The sequence below is a fragment of the Crotalus tigris genome, unplaced genomic scaffold, assembly GCF_016545835.1.
Source record: "Crotalus tigris isolate CLP2741 ecotype Arizona unplaced genomic scaffold, ASM1654583v1 scf7180000017754.2947050, whole genome shotgun sequence".
In the NCBI taxonomy this organism is placed as follows: Eukaryota; Metazoa; Chordata; class Lepidosauria; order Squamata; family Viperidae; genus Crotalus; species Crotalus tigris.
In genome coordinates, this window is record NW_024096616.1 from 1,916,890 (window position 1) to 1,936,557 (window position 19,668).

The following is a 19,668-nucleotide window of genomic DNA, read 5'->3' on the forward strand; positions in this document are numbered from 1 at the left end:
CCCCTGGGTATGCGCATAGGAGGCAGCCAGTGCCGGCATCTGAGTCAGCCTGCAGGGCAAGAGAGCCAGCTGGGATGCCGGGTTCCGCCTGCTCGCCGCCTCCTGCGCATGCACCCAGGGGGCGGGGCGGGGGTGCCCGTTGCTGGTTCCAAGGCTGCCCCATGGATCTAAGGTGGAGCGTGTTCTGTCTTTGATGACTGGCACCAGGTTGTAGATCAGTGTCCGGTCAGCCTGGGCTGGGCCGAGGTGCTATGGGCCAGTCCTTTGCTGTTTCCAGTGCAGCTCCATGGGCCAGATGCAACCAAATGGTGGGCCGGATGCGGCCCGTGGGCCTTGTGTTTGACATGTCTGCTCTAGATGATCCAACAGAATACTTTTGCACACAATGGTCTTTCTTTACCAGTGTGTGTATCCCATATCTTAAAGCAATATAGTTCTAGCTCTCTCCATTGAGACATCTCGGAAGCCTAATATAAGATACACCTATTATCTGCTCCATCTTTCATCTGTAAAATTTGGTCTCTGCTTTGCCTCTTGCTGCACCTTCCTGTCTTTTCCTTCCATCGAGATAAGTCTGTCCTTTTGTATAGTGCTGCTTTTGTACACTTCTCAGTAGAAGGTGAATGGATGTGTTCCTTTTTGAATGTTTAATATACATCTCCTTTGGTTGCTCCTCTGTGAGCGCCACGGGAGTCGGCAGAGCCAGATCTTCAAACTCTTTTGAAAAGCCAGGAGAAAATATGTATTATGAATGAAAGATTTGTGTAAAAGCAGGCACCTTCATTATCCAACATATACGTTCAGTTATCACAGTTAGGCTAGTTACATTGATTTGAAAAGAAATAGGCCCAAAATGACAAAATTGTGCATATCAGCTGACTAGTAATAACAGGAACATCCAAATTACTGAGATTGAAGACTTACAAAGGCAGAAGAAAGTTTAAAAAGGCCCATTTCAATAACTCTTTTCCCTTTTTGGAGAACATGCCTTTTGTCGCCAGCGATTGTCAGGTGTATTTTGCGCCGTATTTTACACCGTCTTACAATATTCATTGTTGTCACACAGAGGAATAAGAAAAAAAAGAACTGATGTTAGGGACCTAGCAGCCTCGGTATTGCCCTGTTTACAGATGAAAGTGCTCAGAAAATTCTTTCTTTTCTTGCCTCGTTTTTTTTGTTATTCTCCCCAGAGTTCTTAAAAATACAGCAGACCAGATGCTGAGTTTCTTGAAAAGACAGCTTTGATTTAGCTTCCTTGGCGGGCTTTGAAGGCTGGTGTAATTCAGCAACCGTAGCTTGTACCGCTCACCACTGTGTGGCTTCCTTCTGTAGCAGTTGAATGGCTGGCTGTCTTTTGTAAAAGTAGTGCTTTATTCCCCTTCTACTTTCCAAAATAAACTCTATTGCAAATACATCTCCATGAGGCTGTAATATTTATACCCTGGGCATCATCCACCTTTAGTACTAGCAAGACCAAAGGATTTCAGATCGGATATTTGTTGTGCATCATTCAAGAAGCAATTGATCTGACAAATTTAAACGCACATTTAAATGTTATTCATTTGTTTATAAAATTTATTGGTTGCCCATGTTACCACAAAGTAACTCTGGGCAGCTTACAATCTTAACAAAGCAAAAACTATACAAAGCTAAAAGACATAAATAAAATACTATGAAATGTATTTTATTGTAAATAAAATGGTACCCCCCCCCAAAAAAAATCTGATATTTAAATTCCTAAGATAGGTCTGGCAGGCAGATTAAGGTTTTGAATCTGTTTAAGGCTACAGTTCTAATTGGGACCAGAATTTCCATCCCTAAGCAAAGTGGTCATTAAGCAAAGCCTCACACTTAGTCAGTTGTGGTCATTGCTGTCTTTAATGCTGGGAATACATCTTTTCGATTCTGTTAGAAATTGAAGAAGGAAGAAAAGGTGCATGAAAAATCAATGAATTTTACATGTTTGTCTACCTGTTTTTTTCCTTGAGGTGCAGAGATTAGCAATTCCACACCCTTCTGTGAGGACCAGACAAAATCAGGCCAATCAGCCTGGGATCCTACCCAAAGCTGCACCAGGTACTTTGAAGGAGAAGAAAGCACAGAATGAAAGCAGCAGCAGCAGCAGCTCCTCTGACAGTGAGGATGAAACTGACCTTACAACAAGCAAACTGCCAGCTCCACCTGGTAAGAAGACTCCAGCCCTGTTGACGCTCATGGAAGGAACCTTTTATTTTCAGCGGCTCTACTAATTTCTTTGCTTAGCAGCTTGACAGGGAAAGGACACAAAATAACAAGGAGACACACAAAATGCATTCTGAAGTGCCAACACTCGGAGCTGATGGCAGTATTTCGAAGCTGACACAAGAGATATGTTAGCATCTTCAATTTTGCCTTTAGCCTATAGTTTCAGTGTGCCTCACCAATTAGCTGATGCTCCCTTTATTTTGAACGAAACTGGATGTTCTTGTCCTTTGTGGTGTTGCCAAACCCAGATTAATTTCTGAATGATGAGTTTTTCTAAAGATGGAAGAAAACCAGTAATAAACAGGTTCTTGATTCTGGGTTATTCATAACTGAAAGCAGTTGATACATCTTAATCTGGTTAATTTTAATGGTTCTTGTTCTTATGAAGAAGTCCTAGCAAGGCCAAGCATAGCTGTTTTGTGCTTTAAAAACAATCCCATTCTTTCAATAATTAATGGTGTCAGATAATGGAGTATGGTGGATCTTATTAATTGAACAGTATTATAAATAAGAATTTGCTAATCAGCTTATGTTTTTTTGACTTATTTTCCTCCATCATTTGTAGGCAATATTTTCATCTGTTAGAGTGAAAGTACATATTTTTTTCAGCTGTATTAAAGATACTTTTTTACTTCTATTTGCAACTTTCTCCACCGTATCATACATAGATTTTGAACAAAACTTCCCTTTGCTAATATTAAATCCTTCAGAAATATTTTTAACTTTAAGTGTTCTCATTGTTAGTTCTCTGTGCAAATTCTTCTTTCAAACCTGTGCCCTGTTTTACAAACATCTGAAAACATAGATTCTTGTGTAGTTTTGCCTAAAGAAATAGAGATAAGCAAATTGTGTTAAGTGTTTCCATCAGTGCTACAGCTGTTGACAGATCTCATAAATTTGTTCTCACAGTAATCTGTGAAAAATCTGTTTTACAGCTGTAACAAGTGTTGAGTTGTTAATAACTATGAGAAATGATATCACCTGGTGCTTTAAAACAATTGACTGAGGAATTCAAAACATCTTTAGAATGTTTTTTTTAAAGGAGTCAGATTTTCCTGGAGCTTAAAGTCTATCATCTCTTCACCAGTTCCTTTGGTGTAGTAGGTTTGGCACACAACTTTAGAACTGTAGCAGTTTTTAAGTGGTGTGTATTTTGAAAATCTAAACTAAAGGCATCTTCCTGCAGTTAACTTTTTTTATTTTTATTGTGCTATGCACAGTTAGTCCTTGACTTACAACCCAAAATTGAGCCCAAAATTTCCGTTGCTAAGCAAGATAGTTGTAAAATGTATCCCATTTTTTTACAACATTTTTGCTGCAATTATTAAATGAATCATTGCCGTTGTTAAGTGAATCAGATTATTAAGCGAATTTGGCTTCTCCCATTGACTGTTTATTGGAAAGTTAAAAGAGGTGACCATATGATCCCAGGACAGTGCACCTTTCATAAATAAATGCCAGTTGCCAAGCACTGAAATTTTGATCATGCGACCATGGAGATGCTGCAACAGTCGTAGATATGAAAACAGTCATAAGTTACTTTTTTCAGTGCCATTTGAACCATCACTAAACAAATGGTTGTAAGTCTAGGACAGGGGTAGGCAACCTTGGCTCTTTTATGCTGGCTCAGGAATTCTGGGAGTTGAAGTCCACGAGTCATAAAAGAACCAAGGTTGCCTACCCCTGGTCTAGGACCACCTCAGTTTGCTTATTTAAAAAAATTGCAGCATCCATAGTCAGCCCCACTGTTCTTGTGTCTGTCATAACCAGGTAACTGCTAATGAGATGTAAATTTCAATGCTATAATTAGATTCTCCTAGCCTTTTTGTTCCAAAGCTGGCTTGGGGGGGGGGGGGGAATCAGCATGACTGGTTTTGATTTTTTTTTTTTTTCAGTATCAGGAAATTGTGGATAGTTTCACAAAATAATGGCTGTTCCTAAGGTGTGTTCAGTTTTAGGGGATAGGGTGGAGGGGTATTTCTTCTTCTTTTTATTGGTTTTATTCATTTATAACATAAAATGCGAAAATACAAAAGCAAACAGTAGGGGACAACATAGAAAAAGTGAAAACAAAAAAGGTGTGAAGAAGGGGAGGGGAAGAAACAAAAGGCATTGGCTTCCGACTCTCTCTGTTACAATAAAATGAGACATTAAAATCAAATCTTATCTATTTTACATTTCTATAGTAGTATGCACTAGCCATTTCTGTATCGGCAAATCAGTCTAATTGGTAAAACCCAAAATCATGATTGAGGCAACCATTGAGGCATCCTTCCACTTTTGTGCATAGAGCAATCTTGCTGCTGTCACCATATATAAAATCAGAGTTCCAGGTTTTTTTTCCAGTTCTCTTTCCATTAGACCCAGGAGGAAAATTTCTGGTTTAACCTTTATGTTCAATTTAAGAATTTTCTGCATTAATATATGAATCCTACTCCAATATTTTTTTGCCTTATCACATGTTCACCATAAATGATAAAAAGTCCCTTCTTTACATTTACATTTCCAACATTTATTTGAAATAACTTCATACATTCTAGATAACTTATCTGGTGTTAAATGCGTACCAGCGATACATTATTTTGTAAACATTTTCATTTAGGTTATAATTTAATATGAATTTTAAACCTTTTATCCACATATTCTCCCCTTGTTGGGAGAATTGGGAGTCTCTTCAAGATTGTGTCTTCCCTCTCCATCCAATTAACCTTTTTTCTGATAGAGGTAATCCTCAACTTACAACAGTTCATTTAGTGACTGTTTGAAGCTACAACGGCACTGAAAAAAGTAATTTGTGACTTATGATCACGTGGTCAAAATTTGGACACATGGCAACTGACTCGTGTTTATGACTGTTGCAGTATCCAAGGGTCATATAAACACCTTTTGTAACTTCTGACAAGCAAAGTCATTGGAGAAACCAGATTCACTAAATGGCCCTGTTATTAACTTAACAACTGCTGTGATTCACTTAACAACTATGACAAGAAAGATCATAAAATGAGGCAAAATTCACTTAACAGATGTTTTGCTTAGCAACAAAAAAAGTGGTTGGGCGTTGTACACATTTAAATATACTTCTAAACTGCCTATGATACAAAAATGTATTTCAAAAAGGCAGTTCATAACATGCCAACAAAATGCAGATATCAAAATGTATCACATCTTGAAATCATATTGCTTGAGCTGTCTCATACAACACTTAAGAGAAAACCACTGAGAATCGACACATCTTCAGGGCTGTTGGCGAAAGATAGCAAAGACGAGGAAGGAGTGAGGCTGTGTGTTCTAATTGTACAACCTTTTACTTGTATTTAAAACTGACCGAGTTATCATTTTTCTCTCTCTTGATTGCTTTCAGCCCCCAAAGCAACTCGTGCAGTTCAAAGTGTAGGTACGTTGAAGCCCCAGCCTCCAAAGGGATCCCATCAGAAGGCCCAGCAGAGCGAAGATAGTAGTGAAGATTCAAGTGATGACTCTGACTCTGAGGAAGATAGAGTGGTCACTCAGGTAACCATAGAGAAATCTGTGGAAGAAGAAACACTGTTCTCTCTTCTTTCTTTCTTTCTTTCTTTCTTTCTTTCTTTCTTTCTTTCTTTCTTTCTTTCTTTCTTTTTCTTTTTTTACAAAACCCACTGGAGCGGTTTTGGGTTTTTTTTAAGGCTGTGAACGTTCAGGCACTATTGTTTGTAATTGGCTGTTTTAGCAGTGAGGAGAACAAGGGGCTGAAAGGGCACTTCTACCTGAGGAATGAAGCTGTGAATTCAAATAAGAGTATTTGGCTAATTTTATTGCATCATCATTGTACAAAAGTGGGTGATCAAAAATGTGATGTAAGAAGATTAAAACTACCACAATTACCACTTAATACCACAATTGCCTTCTTTTCATTTTTTTTTCCCAGCTACAAAGTACTACTTAAATACTTTGCTTTGCTTTAAACATTTACAGTTCTTTACACCTGAGCCATTTTTTTAAACCAGTTTCTCTCTTTTCTTTACACTGACTTAACTTGCCTTGCTGGGTAATATGTTGTATGTGAGGAAGCCATTCCTATTTAAATTTGGTTAGATTTCTCTTATGAATACATACAGTAAATTTCTCAGTTTTTGTTTGCTTGTGCTTCTTGATCCTGTATGTTCCATGATTAATTTTTCTCTGTGTTAACAAACTGACATGGTCTTGCTTTATGTGTATTTCTTATATCAAAAATATAAGCTTTATATATTTGGAGCTTGTCAAAAATTGTTCCCTTTTTAAGTAAATTGAGTCAATTTACATTTAATGAAATTAATAATATTTTGGATTCAGGGATTTTTTTCCCCTGTTTAATACTGCACTTATGCCAAATTTCTCCTATTTTTCATCTCTGGTACCAATCTGAACAATAGAACATTGTTTTGTCCATTGAATCTTTCATATAAGGAGGAAGCCTCTGTGATTGTTCCAATAATTGCTGTTTTCAAAAAGACTTCCAATACAAATAGAATTTTCCATCTAATTCAGGGGTTTCTGACCTTGGCAACTGTTAAGACTTGTGGACTTCAACTCCCAGAATACCCCAGTCAGCTATTTGGGACTTGAAGTCCACAAGTCTTACAGTTGCCAAGGTTGGACCACCCTGATCTAATTTGTTTGATTCCTATAGCCCCTATAAGAAATGTGAATTGTCTCCTTTAACATTCTAGGGGAGATAACCTTAAAATATTTGAAATAGTTTCCTTTCTATAATTAAAGGTATCTCAGGGCCAGGTTCCAAGATATGGATAGGTCAGGTCCAATACTGGCTGTGGAATTCTGGGAGTTGAAGTCCACATGCCTTAAAATTGTCAAGGTTGAGAAACACTGCCTTAGCCTGTACCAATCCATCTTTGGCCAACATGGGGGCTAAGAAGCTAGGAATAGCCCTCTAGCCAAGGAGTTCTGCATCCCATCAAAGTAAATGCTTTACAAAGTGGCTGATTCTGCAGGGAGGTCTTGTCATGTCATTGTGGGCAATAGCTGGGCAAGAGAAGGTTCAACTAGGCATACTTGAAGAGTCGAATTGCACAAGGACTGTTTCCCATAGCTGGAAGCACCTTTGGCATATAGTTTTGTATTCCATGTTTTCTTTCTCCTAACTCCTGTTATATTTTCCACTTCAGTGTCTTCTTGACTAAATCCTTGGCTCTTCCCTCAGCACTTTTTAAGACATTGTGTTTTCTGCTTGCAGACTGACTGACCCAGCTTACATCTCCTCTTCAGCCTTCAGTAAGCTGTTGTGTGCACATTCTTGATTTTGTTTCCCAACTCTACTCCTTTCTCTCTACCACCTGCCTGCCCTTATATTCTCCTCATGCCTTCCCTTGGCCACTTGTGGCCATTTCTCCAGACAAGCTCTTCTGGTGTCTTCACAAGGCTTGCTACAAACACACTGCTCCAACTGTCTATATCAGCCTTCTTCTCATGCCTCTCTTTGCTTCCCACCTCTGCTTGTTCTACCAAGCCCTGTCCTCAGTGTGTGTTTCCTCCCTAGAATCTCTGCAAGCCTTGCATACAGTCACACTCCATCTGCATCTTGCCATAGCTGCATGGGCATTTTGCCTTCTCTGGAAACATGCTGTTTTAGAATAGCATCTAAATTATGAGGTACTTTTCTTCTTTGTGCAAACATGGAATTTGTCCTGAAAATCTATTTGTTATCTGGAAAATCACCACCTATGTTTAGGTAGTCTTGGATCAAATTTTTAAAGTGGCTTTCAAGATCTTCTTTTCCAAAATCTTCTGGGATGCCACTGACTCTTACATGTAATTCTGTTTGCTGAAATTTTAATGTGTTCATTCTTTTCATTTCTTGGACTTTTCAATCGGTTTTTCAAATTTCCTTGTTTTGTCATTTATTGTGCACTGGTTTGAACGTTCTCCGTGATGTTTATCACATCTGTCTTTGAATCAGCATTCATATCTTCCACCATATTGATGATCGTCTGTTGTAATTGTGAATGTCTCATTCAGTTCTGACATTTTTCTAATTAGTTTCTTAAACATTTTATTAACATCTTCCTTCCTTCCCCTCTTTTTCTTCTATTTCAACATTGTTTCCTTTCCCTTTTTGTAAGTAGTAAAGAATATTTCCCATAAGCTTTGTTTTCTTATTCTGCTCCACTCTCACAATTCTTTATGAATCACAAGCATTCACAGAAGCAATTGGTTAAAACCTGCAACTTGGCCCTTTTAACAAATGGTGTTAATAATTCAAATCAGACCCAACTGCTATGGGAGCTGAATGGAATCTATTTTTCAAGTACTTTCAGATCCAGAGTTCATCTTTACTGAAGTTTTCCTTGTGTAAGAGAAGAGTTTGCCTCACACTGTGTTTCTCGTTGCTGCAATCAGATCTTCCCTCCCTCTTTTCTCTCCCTCCACTTCAGCGTGGGAGCTATAAGGCAAAGTTAACAAAATTCTTATAATTATAAAATCCAGTGCTGGGAAATAGTTGGGATGGTAAGAACCAGTACAGAGGAATGATGAAGAGAATTAATAATCCAGTGGTTAGTTCTTTTAGAACGGGGGTGTCAAACTATCGGCCTGCGGGCCGGACACGTCATGCGGAAGCCACCCCCACCCCATTGCCGGCAATGGCAAAACTCTCCCGATATGTTGCGCGACGTCACGTGACGTTGCAAGTTTGACATGTCTGTTCTAGAATTTCTTTAAATCCTTTCACTAGAAGAAAAAGGATGAGAGAGGTTAGCAGCATCAATGGTCAATTTTGAAAAATATCATCTGTATGGTGTTACATGATGAAAGTGGGACATAAGAATCTTCCAGCCATGGTTTCTTAGCTTAGCTCCATCCCTTTACTGCATAGCAACTAATACAAATACCACAAATTTCAGAGCAGGAGACAGAAAATCTGGCAACAAACTGCCACCCACCCACTCCCCATCCCTAAGACACTTGCCTGAGAAAATGGAACGGTAACGGGATTGGAAGAGTGAGGTCATGTTACCTGATTGCCATTACTAGTGTTTCTCAACCTCAGAAACTTTTAAGATGTGTAGATTTCAATTCCCAGAATTTCCCAGCCGGGAATTTTTTCTCAGTTTCTGGGCTGAGGGGGGCGTTGTGGGTAAAGTGGTACTGAGAGCAGAAGCAGCAGCAAGTTTAGAATTGTAATCTAGAAGTGATACCTTGGCTATCCAAGTAATGTCTGCAGATGGGTAGAGTGTATTCCTGTCCAATAATTACTCCATATTTGCAGAGCTGGTGACTCAGGTTCTAAATTCCAGAATTGGCTTCCTAATAGAGTTCCTGAGCAGAACTGCCACTTGCTGCAGTTGCTCTCAAAACAAGTGGGGTGAGAGGACCAGAATAAAATCATTGCAGGGAAATTGCCTAGAGAGTTCTTGATGGTTGAATGGGAGAGGGTTATATGCTGTCTAATCTGGCTCTGTGTGTGTGTGTGTGTGTGTGTGTGTGTGTGTGTGTGTGAGAGAGAGAGAGAGAGAGAGAGAGAGAGAGAGAGAGAGAGAGAGAGAGAGAGAGAGAGAACAGTGCTTTGTTGCTTACGAAGCATATTTTTAAAAAATGTTGGATATATAAATTTATATGTTCCCCAGCTGATGAATATGAAGGGTGAATGTCTAGTGTTTAGAATTGATCAGGAGAAGTAAATTTGAGAGGCCATGTTGTGTGACAATTAAAAAAAAGAGGAGACAGGATTGAAGCTAGAAATATAACATTAGACTCTAAAAACAGTCCAATGCGTGTTTACTTTGAAATAAGCCCCATTGAGTTTAAAGAGCATGCCATCTGGGGAGAGCAATTGCAATTGGTGATTATTTGCTACTGATTGTGAACACCTTAAAAATATGAAGTGGTTGCTCGACAGAACTCTCAATTGCATGGAGTTCAGGAAGAGGCAATAGGTTTGTAGTCTGAGCATCTCCTATTTCTTTGTTTCAACAAGATGACTATATGTACTCAGGGCCGTATTAGGTTTTTGGCTTTGGATTTTTGACAGGGATGGGGATCTGAAATACTATGCAAATTCTATTCCATTACTTAAATTTACTTTTGTAATTCCGAATCGCTGGAGATTTGGAAAGTCTCGGCAAAGAAGATATGGGCAGCGGGAAGCATTTGTATACAATTAGATGTGCTCTAAACCAAAAACACCATGTATACAGTAGATGGAAGCCCATCTGTGCACACTCGCTTAATATTCGTAGTTTCTCCTGTCTTTTTTTGATGATGGAAGCAAGAGAAATTCCGCAGAGCACTCTTGTTTTATAGCTCTTGGGAAACGTTGGTCTTCAGACTGGAAGCTTCTTTTTGTTGAAAGAAGAAAAGACTGAATTGATCATTTATGCATTGGATTAAAAAGGGTCAGAGAAGAAAAGGAAAGAATAAGATGGCAATTAATCAATAGAAATCATAATTTTATGTTTTCTTTTTTCATTTTGTGTTTTTCTCTTTTTTTCTTGTTTTAATTTTTATATTTCTATTGTATTGAAAAAAAATCTACTATTTTTTTAAATGTTAGTGTTTGAAAGTTCAGCTCTGCAGCTTCTCCCAGATGGATCCTGAAATTTCCCCCAGTACTTCCTTTTGATCCACTTATTTTCATCACCTTATGAGGCTAGAATCTGATTTTTTAAAAGAAAATGCCAGTCAGCTTTTTTTCTAGAGTACTATAATTTGTTCTCAGTATAGTTCCAGTATAGTGGCCCAAAGCCAAACAGCAAGAAGTAAATAAAATAAAAATGTACTACCCTTAAGAATAGTAGACTATAACTAAAAGACCAGAGAGAATCATTCTATAGCTCTGTTGATAGCACATGACCTGTATCTGTTGACAAACACAGTCACATTACCAACTGAATGCCTTGCCTTTCCCCTAGATCAGGGGTAGGCAACCTTGGCTCTTTTATGACTCGTGGACTTCAATTCCCAGAATTCCTGAGCCAGCATGGGAGTTGAAGTCCACGAGTCATAAAAGAGCCAGGGTTGCCTACCCCTGCCCTAGATCAGTGGTTCTCAACCTTTTTAATGTCGCGACCCCCCAACCGGTCGTAAGTCGAGGACGACTCAACCGGTCGTAAGTCGAGGATTACTCAACTGGTGCAGCACCGTTTGCAGAATGGGACTTTTGGCGGGCTCAGCAGGGCAGAGACAGGCTGGACAATTCCTATTGGCTTTTGAAAGCCAATAGAATTAGACTCTGTTCAAGAGAGTCTATTATATTGGCTTTCAAAAGCCAATAGAATAAAAGGGAGTAGCACAGCTAAGGAAAAGGAGAAAAAAATGGCGGACTGCGTTGTTTGGCGACCCCTGTGAAATGTTCGTTCGACCCCAAATGGGGTCCTGACCCACAGGTTGAGAACCACTGCCCTAGATGAATCCCTTTTAACACTCTGTATAGTAGATTGGATTACATTTCATAGCTCCAGGAAGATAATAAACACCACAAATAACCTTGCCCTCAGGGCAAAACAAGGACTCTTCCCTCACAAAGGATTCCCATATTTTGAGCTGAAATCCCCATTCCTACCCCCTTTCTCCTGGTGTCTCTCCACCTGACAGCAAGCGTCAAAAGGCGCAAAATTCAGAAAGCCCCTCTTAACACCAATCTTGTTTGTGCTAAAGGGAACATCTCTCTCTCTCTCTCTCTTTTTTTTTTTTGCACGTTTTAAAAATAGCCCCGAGATTGCTGACACTAAGTCCTAATCAGCATCCTAAATATTTATAACTCAACCATACACCACGCCCCCACACCTTTTTGCTGTTCTTTCAGGTGAATTAGGGAGAGGCTTGGAAATATAGGGCAGAGCAAGGCAGATGATGTAGCAAACTTAGTTTTTCTCCACACACTTTTCCTTTTAATAAAAGGAAAATTGGCGGAAACAAGATAGCGAGCTACTTAGTGGTTGTGGGGCTTTCTCCAATGAAGGTTACCGGAAACATATAAACAAAATGCCTGTTCACATTCCTGCCCATCCATGTTTTAGGCCAGTGGTGGCAAACCTATGGCACAAGTGCCAGAGGTGGCACTCGGAGCCCTCTCTGTGGGCACACGTGCCGTTGCCCCAGCCTTGCCTCCCCCGCAACCCCCTCTTCTCCAGCAGCCCCCCTGAAGGAGACTCGCCCTCGAGCGTGGCCCACGTGGAGCAGCGCAGCCAAGGACATGGCAGCCAGGCAGCGTAGACGAGACTCTGCCCTCGCACCCCATCATGCAGTTGATGCTACAGGGCGCGGGCAGAGAGTGTGGCCGCCATAACGCTGCTGGGTTGCCTGGGCGATCTGTGGCAGGCCCTGGAGGCGCTGAGTGGTCCTGTGGGCAGGCGAGGCAGGGAATGGGGGGACAGAGCGGGGGTGGAGCAGGGAAAGGGCCAGTGTTTGGGCACTCGGTCTCTAAAAGGTTCGCCATCACTGTTTAGGCCATTTTCTGCTTCTGCAAAGCTACCACCAGATAGAAGCTGTAATAAGCAGCCTACGTATTGAATGTTGCCACAACCTAATTCCTACACTTACCAAGCCTGTAGAAAACAATTGAAGCAACTAGTGATAATGGTCAGGCAACTCATTGATGATATGTTATCAAGTCAGTATCAACTCTTGGCAGCCACATGGATCTTCCCCATGACAATCTGTCCCTAATTTGTTTCAGGTCTTCGAACAATGTGCCCATTGCCACTGTAACTGAGTCCATCCACATTGCTGCAGGTCACCTTCACTTTCCTTACACCTTGCCCAGCTTTAGATCCTGTTCCTAAGAGCTAGGTCTTCACATAATATACCCAAAGTAAGATAATTTGAGCCTGGTCAAGTCACTTATGCTCAAGTGAGAACTCTGAGTTGATTTTGTTCACTGATCCATTTGTTTGTTTTCTTGGCTGTCTGCAGTTTTCTCAGAAGTCTTCTCTAACACCAAACTCCAAAAGCACCAGTATTCTTCCTATTCTGGAAGAATTCTTATTTTTCAAAATCCAACCTTTGCTTCCCTAGAGTATCACAGGGAATACTAAGGTTCGTGTGATTCTAATCTTTGTAGAGATAGCTACGCACAACATTTTGATATCTTTTTCCAAGATTTTCATGGCTGCTCTACCAAGTGCTAGTCTGTGGCGTATTTCTTGACGCCTCCTTTATTTTTTGATCCTACAAGGTGGAATATCTTCAGTATCTTTGTTGCCAATTCTAAGGTGGCTATTCTCCATGTTCGGGCAACGGAATTACTGATTTAATTCCTTTGAGTCAGGAATTGCTCTGCCCTCACCACAGTCTTCATTCTGCAATGTTTTATTTCCATAGAAACCAGCAGGTAAACCCGCTACCAGTCCTGTGAAAAGCGTGACAGCCAAGAATGCAGGGCTCACATCAAGCAAACCTCAGCCAGCAGGGAAAGCGGGGACAACCTCAACAAAAGCAGGAACTGCCCCTGTTCCAAAAATCTCCGAGAGCTCAGAGAGCAGCAGCTCTGATTCTTCAGATGGCAAAGAAGCTGAGAAGCCAGCAAAGCAGGTAAAAGCAGGAGGTCATTCCGCATACAAGAAGCCATTCTTCAAGAAGGTTTTTTTTCCTCAAGGTAGATAAGATGCTATAAGAAAAGCCACACAGATCAGGCTAATCTTGCAGGTTCTCTTATTAGAATCAGGCTGGTATTAACATCTGACATTGGTGGAGCTGGCAGTCTGGTGGTTCGTTTTTTTGTTGTTGTTGTTTTTGGGTTTTTTTGGTTTTTTTATTTTTATTTTTTTCCTGCAGTGCAGATGATGTAGAAATTCTTCGTGTAATGGCTAATTGCATTAAAGATAAAGCAGTTTTATCCTCAAGGATATTTTGTGTTATGTGTTGAACTTCTGTGAAACAGTCAGCAATAGGAACTGAGGCATCCTGAGCAGATTTGCATAGTCCAGGGGTAGGCAACCTTGGCTCTTTTATGACTCGTGGACTTCAACTCCCAGAATTCCTGAGCCAGCATGGCTCAACTTGGAAACCTCTCCTTTTTCCCTCAGTATGGCTGGCTCAGGAATTCTGGGAGTTGAAGTCCACGAGTCATAAAAGAGCCCAGGTTGCCTACCCCTGGCATAGTCTATAATAGATGGCAATTCAGTATTGATTTTGTTTCAGACACAAATGTCTTGTTATTTCTGAGAAAATACACATTTTAAAATGCATTTCCGGGTACGTGGTGTTTTTTTTTTTCCCCTCTACAGCCTCCTATTCACCCCTTTTTTAAGCAGATGACTGCTAAAGTGGTCACTCCCTCAGGAAAGGGCGTACAGACCAACTTAAATACATCTGGTGCTGCTTCCAACAAATCCCAGAGTTCTGCCACAAAAGCAACAGGGAAGGAAGAACAAATTCCCTCCCAAAAGGCTAAACTGAGCCAGGGACAGGCTCCGGCTGTTAAGTCCCCTGGAGTCACCATACGTAAGGAGAGCTCCTCAGACAGTTCCTCGGACAGCAGTGAGGAAGAAGCAAAACCTTTGACAACAGCCAAGCCTCCGGCACTGCCTGGTAAGAGAGGCCAGATTCCATGGGGGGGGGGGTGGCAGGAGGATCTCTTCAGAAACACTTGGAAGTTTAGAAACCCGGTGAAAACTAAATATTAGAAGCACAGCTTGTTATGCAGATAAGATGGCATTACCCACACAGTGCAGCTTGCTCCTAAAATAAAAAACGTTGCCCACTTGAGGCATGTTTATGTGAAAATCACACCTCCGCACTTGCTTTTTAGCTTTAAAAAAAAAAATGCTGAGCTCCTGATTTTTTTCTTTCTTTCCTTGAAGTGTTCCTCCACTTCAACCTCCCCCAGTCTTGGGATATTTTCAGTATAAACAGTTTGGGCATAACAGTTTATCATTATACACACACACATATACATATATACATACGTACGTACGTACGTATGTACGTACGTACATATATATATATATATATATATATATATATATATATATATATATATATATACACACACACACATACACACATACATACACACACACACGTGTGTGTGTATGTGTGTGTAGGTCTTTGGTTATTCGGGTTTTTTCTTGCGTCAAATTGGAAGTGTCTTGGTGACGTTTCAACGAAGTCTCATTCGTCATCTTCAGGCTGGTGTTTTCAGCTTTGTGCTTCGCCATTCCTCATCCAGAAGCCCACCGATTCCTCAGACAAGAGTCCCACAACAGTTCAAGTATCTGAACATTTAAATCACCAGCATCAGCAAGTCTGGTTCAGACTAACATTTCAATTCTCCACTGTTGATATTTGTTACTGTAATTGTTCTCTTGAAAGACATGACAGCGTGGTTGAAATAGGAACTCTGGAAGTAACTATTGATTTGGGAGAATCTGAACAGGAGAATTGCCTGTGGTAGTTTCAGAACTGCTGCAAAGACTTCTTTCATTGCATAAGATGTAAAGGTACCAATTCCCATCTCATGAACTTTCAAGAAACCTTTATAATAAGCAAAGCTAAAAATGTTATAGAGTCGCACTAGGTAACTGGACAATGAACATAAACCTTAATTTGACTTGATCTTCCCAGTTCCCCCACTCTATGTCACAGAAGCTTTTCAGTTTTTCAAGGACTCTGAGGTCACTGTTTGCTTTTTTGCAGCCACCCAGCAGAAACAAGAGGCAAAAAAAGAGTCAGAGAGCTCATCTGAGGAGTCCAGTGATGAAGAACAAGAAGCTTCTCAGGTATTTTTTTCATTATCTCATGTATAGGTTCACTTAGCATCGTTGGATATTTTGCCTTATCTTACAGAGAGGGGAGCAAGCAAGCAAACTAGGCACCTGAAGATGGAGGAAGTAGTCATTAGGAAAGAGTATGATCCAAGTTGTCAGGAAAATATATTGTGCTGGTGGCTCCAGACATGGACAACTAGTGGATTTGAGATTCAGGTGAACATCCTGGCCCAGTGGAGAAGGTCAGGATTTAGTACTAGTATTGTTATTTGGAAAGGGATATGAACAAGTAGCCAGACATCAGTCCTGAAAGAAGACAGCCCTGAAGGATGGGTGGAGAGCCAAGTGTGACAGCAGAGCCAAGAGCAGGGCTTCTTTCCTTTCCTGCCAGCTTTCATCCCAGAGCAAACAAACATCAAGGAAAGGGCAACTTGCAAGGAAGAATGTCAGAGCAGTCAGAAAGGAGTTGAGGTGGATTCCTGGCAGTGAAAGAGACCGGGCAGGAAAGGAAAGAGCTGAGAGACACAAAGATCAAGCAGGCTGCAATTGAGGCCTCACAAGGCCTAGAAAACACAGCCCCAGTCTAATAATAGGAAACACTAAAAGCGGTGCCCCAGCCAAACCAGCTGAGAGCAGAGACCTTATCCACAAAGAGCTGGTTGATGCGACTGGTATCGGTAGCACTAAGAGAGAGCTGACAAACTAGAATAGGATGCACAGAAAGGAAGACTAAAGGAAGGAAAATAGTGTAAGGGATATTTAGGCTCTACAGATAGGTGGATAAGAAAGAATGGAGGTAATCAGATTTTAACTAATGCAGAATAGTGTAATAATAATAGAAAATAAGACAGAAATTCTAGAACAGTGGTTCTCAACCTGTGGGTCGGGACCCCATTTGGGATCGAATGACCATTTCACGGGGGTCGCCAAACAACGCAATCGGCCATTTTTTTCCCCTTTTCCTTAGCTGTGCTACTCTTTTTTATTCTATTGGCATTTGAAAGCCAATAGAATAGACTCTCTGGAATAGAGTCTAATTCTATTGGCTTTCAAAAGCCAATAGGAATTGTCCAGGCTGTCTCTGCCCTGCTGAGCCCGCCAAAAGTCCCATTCTGCAAACGGTGCTGCACCAGTTGAGTAGTCCTCGACTTACGACCGGTTGAGTAGTCCTTGACTTACGACCAGTTATGGGTCACGACATTAAAAAGGTTGAGAACCACTGTTCTAGAAGACCGGGGAATGGCCATAAAGGACAGGAAGGAGGACTGCTGCCAAGATAGCAGTCAGAAATGGCCTGAGCCAGAGCCAGGAAAATAACTTGAGAAAGCATCTTGGGCAAGCTTCTCCCTGGTTCACGTGGGAGACTCTGAAAGACACTGTTCCTGTAGAGTCTAATAATAATAAAAAAAAACCTGTATTATCAAAGTATACAGTGAAATTGGCTGAGCCTCCCTCTGTGCCCCCCCACCATAAACTCACAGTGACTACAAACCCCCAACTTATTTCACCCTGCGAACTAATTGCACATCACGCCGGCCTCACGAGTCTGTCATGCATAAAGTTATGTCCCATTCAGAAGCCTGATGGCCCATGGATAAAAGCTGTTCTTTAGCCTGTTGGTACGGCTGGCTATGTTTCTGTATCTACTTGGTAAAGCTGACAGAAATAAAAAAATTAAAACAAAGCTAATTAAGGACACTAGAATAGAGTTTAAGAAAGGTCTTAGAATGGTAAGATGAAAGATAAATTTATTGTAAATAAAAAAGTGATAGATAGTCTTTCTTTTATGATAAAATCACCTTTCCCATGAGAGTTGACAAGTGTGCTTGTCTGCATAATCCACAAACCTACAGTTTGCCTCTGAACAAAGTCAGAACTTCCATAGTTAATAGCATGCTTTCTGAATTTATACTAATCAGGGTGGATTGATTTAATGAAAATGTAAAATACAGAGTATTAAATAGCTCAGGGGGAACTGTACTATGCATACAGCAGCAGTTTTCAGTTGCAATTTAAGCCATGCCTTAGCTATAAAAGTTGTCTTTATGAGCAATGTGTGGTACCAACTGTAGATCTGTGACATGTTGGACTTGCATGCAATTATGGGACTGTAGCAATCGCGAACAACCACCCATATGCCTATTTAAGAGGGAGAGAAGAGAGAAGCAAATTTATCCTGCAGGCCATAAATCCATACAACATATAAATATTTCCCCTCCTTTTCTAGAAAATGGAAACATTTAACAGCTCCCCACCTCTGTTTGCCTTTTTTGAACAATTGTGCTGGCAGCCTACACACTTTTTCGTGGCTTAGCCCACACATTCGAAATCTAATGAGCTTGTGAAGGGGTTGCCTTCAGGAGCTCATTAGAAGAAGAAAGCAAAAGTTTTGAAGGAACTTGCACTTGCATGGCCATACATGCGCAGCTTGAGCCTTGTGTTGTGTGTCTTTTTTTCCCCAGGACCTTAAGTTCGACAGTCCTCTCCCTTCAATTTGTAGCCAGAATGTTGCCCCCTAAACTCACATATCCAAGTAACTTATTGGGGGAGGCACATTTAGAAATGATACAGGGGAACACGAGTCCGATGGGAATGAAAATTAAATTTAGACTGCCTCCCCCCTATTACAACCACCCTGCCCACCAGGGCAGGAAGGCAGGGCATATTACAGGCTCCATCAATTAGGGCTTGTCATCTGATGAGACCACAAAAAGGGCCTTCAAGGTCTGCCATCTTCAGCTTGATGCCTTGCTGGCATCCTGCCATCAAAGGCTAGGAGGGAGGAGAAAACATGGGGGGGAGGGACAGATGGGCAATCAACCTGCTTGTCTAGTGATGGGAAATTGGGAGTGGGGAATGACAGCTCAGCAAAGAGCAGGAGAGTTTGGAACCAGTTTGTGCCAGCACCCAAGGCCATGCACCCTGAGAAAGAATGTGAATTACCCTAAACATCTCAGCGTTCTCAAAACACTTAGGCCAGGGGTCCCCAACCAGGCCAAGGAAGCGGCAGGCCAGCACGCACATATGTCGACCCAATGCTTGTGCAGCCCAGTTCCCCTCCCTTCCCTCCCCCCAGCCGGACCGCCAAGCTGCAAAGGTTGGGGACCACTGACCTAGGTGAACTCTCATTGGCTGAAGAGGGACTGGTCATGGCGGGGAGGGCTAGGATACGGGAAACTTTCTGTATCTTTTGAACACAGGGAATTTAGTTTTAGCCTGACTCTACTGCAACTAACATCTTTTAGTAAAAGAATCTATCACTTCCCACCAAATGGAGTCGAGGGTCTTTCTTTCCTAAAAAATTGGACTGGGGCAAGTCCAACAGGTGGCGCCTTCTTTAGGGAACAACATCCCCCCCCCCAGGTAAGATTGGCCCCCACCCTGCTTCTTTTCCAAAAGGCCCTAGAAGTGTCTATGTCAGTGGACCTGGGGACCACAAATGGAAATGGAGCTGATTGAGTGGCTAATCTAATTGTGCTGTTGCTATCATGAAGGATGCAGTAGGGCTTTTAAATGGTTTTATTATATGATAGATCTTTTACATGTCTGAGTTGGGCGGCTATATACATTTGTTTAATAAACAATACATCTAAAACAGCCTTCCTTATCCAGACTGTTTCATACATTACCGAGAGTGGAGCTCTTCCCCAAATTCCAACCAGGATAATGGACATCAAACTTGGAAGGCAACAATAAAAGTTTAGTTCTCTGGTAGATCTTTGTTTCTTGCCATCTCTCTCTC

The 19,668-nt window shown here is 41.1% G+C and overlaps 1 protein-coding gene across 4 annotated transcripts in view; it reads left to right on the forward strand.

The window, feature by feature from the left end:
• The window catches only part of TCOF1 (treacle ribosome biogenesis factor 1), a 52,773-nt gene that overhangs the window by 17,207 nt on the left and 15,898 nt on the right, over positions 1-19,668 (forward strand). For 2 of the 4 annotated variants that reach the window (XM_039340885.1, XM_039340888.1), the window contains exons 10-14: positions 1,989-2,184; positions 5,606-5,754; positions 13,540-13,749; positions 14,445-14,748; positions 15,856-15,938. In XM_039340885.1, coding sequence (XP_039196819.1) covers positions 1,989-2,184; positions 5,606-5,754; positions 13,540-13,749; positions 14,445-14,748; positions 15,856-15,938 — 942 coding nt within the window. The remainder of the gene's footprint in view (positions 1-1,988; positions 2,185-5,605; positions 5,755-13,539; positions 13,750-14,444; positions 14,749-15,855; positions 15,939-19,668) is intronic. The other 2 variants (XM_039340886.1, XM_039340889.1) reach the window with 1 other exon arrangement.